The sequence below is a fragment of the Coccidioides immitis genome (assembly GCF_000149335.2).
Source record: "Coccidioides immitis RS genomic scaffold supercont3.5, whole genome shotgun sequence".
NCBI classification, from domain to species: Eukaryota; Fungi; Ascomycota; class Eurotiomycetes; order Onygenales; family Onygenaceae; genus Coccidioides; species Coccidioides immitis.
Window position 1 is genome coordinate 1,329,340 of NW_004504307.1, and position 3,546 is coordinate 1,332,885.

Below are 3,546 nucleotides of genomic sequence, written 5' to 3' on the forward strand. Positions count from 1 at the left end.
TAAGAATTGCATAATTCTTACAGATTGTGTAAACCTTAGTGTTCAGTCTTCTAGTTAGCAGATCTATATGTTTTATGCATGACTCTCTTTTATCAGTTGTGGGCATCTCTTATGAATCCTGCAGCATAACAACAGAACACACAGGATGATTGGATGAAACCTGACAAGGCAAAATCATAAACTGTTGTGAAAGAACTTTAAGATAAGAATCATGTAACCAGTAATAGAACTGATAAGCTAAATGGTTGCACTGAGTATAATAGAATTAATTGAAGGACATAGCAAATATATTGTGGTAGAATAGATAGAACAGCTTAGTGAAACTATTATTAGAAAAGCATCATGTATATAAGAATGCTTATTACAAGAGATCTGATGAACTTGTTTATTGTGATTAATCTTCTTACTTATCTACTAGATATCTTTAAATCAGATACTTTCATATCTTGATTACTTTTTATATTATTGAAGTCCTGTAATACTGTATGACTGTACCTGATTCTGCTACTCTTGAGAAGATCTTATAGTCTTGCTCTGACTCTATTACACCTGCATAGAAACTCTTTATCATCAGAGCAAGACTGCTGGCTCAACTAAAGTATTATTGAACTATTAATTACTACTTCAATCTGTTATTACTTACTGTAATACTCTTCAACCCTCAAGAATTCAAGAGTATCACACAAATACATAACATATTAATTACCTCTGACTCAGAAGAGAATATATCTGAGATCTCAGAAATTATGTACAAAGAAAGAACAGTCTGTATTACATTAAAAAATAAAGATATGATTCCACTTCATGTCAAGATCTAACAGAATATAGAAACTATATCTGCATTCAAAATACCAGTCATTAACAGTCAAGATCTCATGAATAGAATCTTGCAGCTCAAACAGATTACCAAGAAACTTAAAGAGCAGAATCATGAATTGAAAGATCATAATGAGCAGCTTGAGGCCCAGATCATGACTATTCTATTTACTAGACAACAGGAAAAGAAAGATAAAGTTAAAGTTAATTTATCAGAACTTTTCAAGAGCAAACAAGAAAAACTACAAGCTTTCTTGAGACAACTACACATTTACATGAATATGAAAGGCAAAGAACTTAACAATAACAAGAACAAGATAATAATAACAGTATTATATCTTTACAGAGCAGCATTCAATTAATTCAATATCTATCTGTGAAATTACTACAAGAAAGATAAAGATAATCAGAACAATAACATGCTCAAGATCATTAACAATTACAACATCTTTATTCAGATATTGAAAATCACTTTTGGAGAAGTTGAGAAACAGAATGTAGCAGCCCAGTAATTATATTACATACAACAAAAGTCATCACTACAAGACTATACTATGAGATTCCAGCAAGTCTGTGTCAACACTTATTGAAATAATAAAGTCTTAGCTAACACTTTCTATCAAGAACTATTCAATAAGATCAAAGACAAAATAGTATAATTAGAGAAATGATCATGCATTCTGACCAAAATAATTAAAGTGGCAGTCAGAATTGCAAACTAACTTTATAAATAAAAGATAGAGAAACAAGAAAAAGCATCATGAAAGAGAGCTAGCCTATTAAATTATACAGAAAATCAAGGCCAGAGCAAGCAAGTGTAACCAGATTCTTATAAATATACACTCATGAAGCTAGATATAATGAAGTTTGACACTTTTAATAAGAAAGAAAAAGAATAAAGAAAAAAGAAAAAACTATGCTTTTATTATATCAAGTCAGAATATCAAGCAAGATAGTATAGAGCAAAAAAGACACATCAAAAAGACAAGAAACTCAGAGCAATCTCAAAAGAAAATAAAGAAGATTCTGAAGTTAAGTAGTATTTTCAAGCAACAACTCAGAAAAAGCAAACTGAAGAAAAACTCCAACAACAGTTCAGAGAGATATTTGAAGATCAAGTTATAAAAGCTTATTTGAAGCTACTCCAGCAGCCTGAAAATAAACTAAAATGCTAAAACAAGCTGGACAATAAACAATAAAAGTTATGTGAAGAACTATATGTAAGAACAAGAAATGAATCAAGTAATGATTGGAAAATTTAACTACTTGACTGCAAATATTATTACAGATGAAAAATGAACAAAATTCAAGATCCAAAACACAAGAAACATACTCAATATCTGATTTATAAATGTTCATGCAAACTTCACCAGAAACAATAAGAAGAGTTTAGCCAGATAGCTTACTGGTAAAAATGAGCTGCAGATGCACTTTAGAGTGTGGGGTTTGAATTCTTCAACTGGCACACTTTTTTACCCACCAGAGTTGCAGTGTAAAAAGCAACACATGTATGCTCATGGCTCTACTAAGCTACTTACTATCTTTTACCTAATGATAACTGATGATTGGGTAGAGATAGTAGGTCTATCTAGCATCTGGTGAAGCTAAAATGAATGCAAGTGGATAGGCTTCACTGCACTACTAAAAGCTACTCCACTTAGAAATCCAATAATAACTAATAATTGGGTAACTAAGTGAGGCACCAATTCAGGGGAATGGATTTGAAAACCACCTGACAAGAGCACCCCTGGTTATCTCTGATAGAGGTAATTGGTTAGTCATTATATGGCAAGACCATGATAGCTAATTGGTAGGCTGGAATGCTAAGATTAGCAACTGAAAAGCAGGGTCTAGTAAGTAGTAGGCTAGCTTAGCTTCTAGAGAACTAGCTACTAGATCAGTAGGCTGGGCAGTAGTGGCTTAACTAGAATCAGAATAGTTAATACTGGCTTGAGAGAACAGTTTGTGGCGGTCAGTTATTATAGACACATATATAATAGCTTAAGATGTATCCCCATGTGTTTGCATTCCCTACAGGTCTGGTTGACCCCTGGATGGGCCTAGAACTCCAGAGCTAGAGTGGCTGAGGGCCAGAAGCTACAAGATAATATTAGATTTTCATAGAATCTAGGAAAATATCTTGAAGTCTTTGATGCAGAACTGTTTGCTATAGATAAAGCATTTAAATTAGCAAGTTCTATCTCTCAGTCTTAATCAAGATTAATATCAGATATCTGGATGTTTTCTGATAGTCAAGCTGCTATTCAGAGACTCATGAATCAAGATCTTAATTCTGGCTTATATTATCTTCAATCTATAAGAAAAACTGCTAAGTCTATTAAAAATCAGCAAATTAATCTACATCTTCATTGGGTTCCTGCACATATAAATATACATAGAAATGAAGAAGCTGATCTAGCAGCAAAGAAAGCTACAGAATTAAATCAAGTTTATTCTAAAAGATATATATCTCTTACTTATATAAAAAGACAAATAAAAGAACAAGTAATAATAGAGTGATTTGAAGATCTTTTTAATAGAGAAAGCTTTACAAATCACTACTTTCAATTTAAAATAAAATCCAGATAGAAAGCATCTACTCTTTCTATATCTAAGAAGATATGGTCAACTATTTACTAATTAAAGCTTGATCATGAATATTTCAGATCTTATCTAATAAGATTATCTGACTACTCTTTCAATTTATACTATTTCTGTAATTGTGTTGAA

The 3,546-nt window shown here is 31.7% G+C and overlaps 1 protein-coding gene across 1 annotated transcript; it reads left to right on the plus strand.

Annotated features, from left to right (window-relative positions):
* Nucleotides 1-875: 875 nt before the first annotated feature.
* Nucleotides 876-1,178, plus strand: CIMG_13561 (uncharacterized protein; the record flags this gene model as incomplete). The annotated part of the gene is made up of 1 exon (XM_001239301.1): nt 876-1,178. One exon carries the CDS (start codon nt 876-878, stop codon nt 1,176-1,178), a length of 303 nt encoding a protein of 100 aa, XP_001239302.1.
* Nucleotides 1,179-3,546: the final 2,368 nt, after the last annotated feature.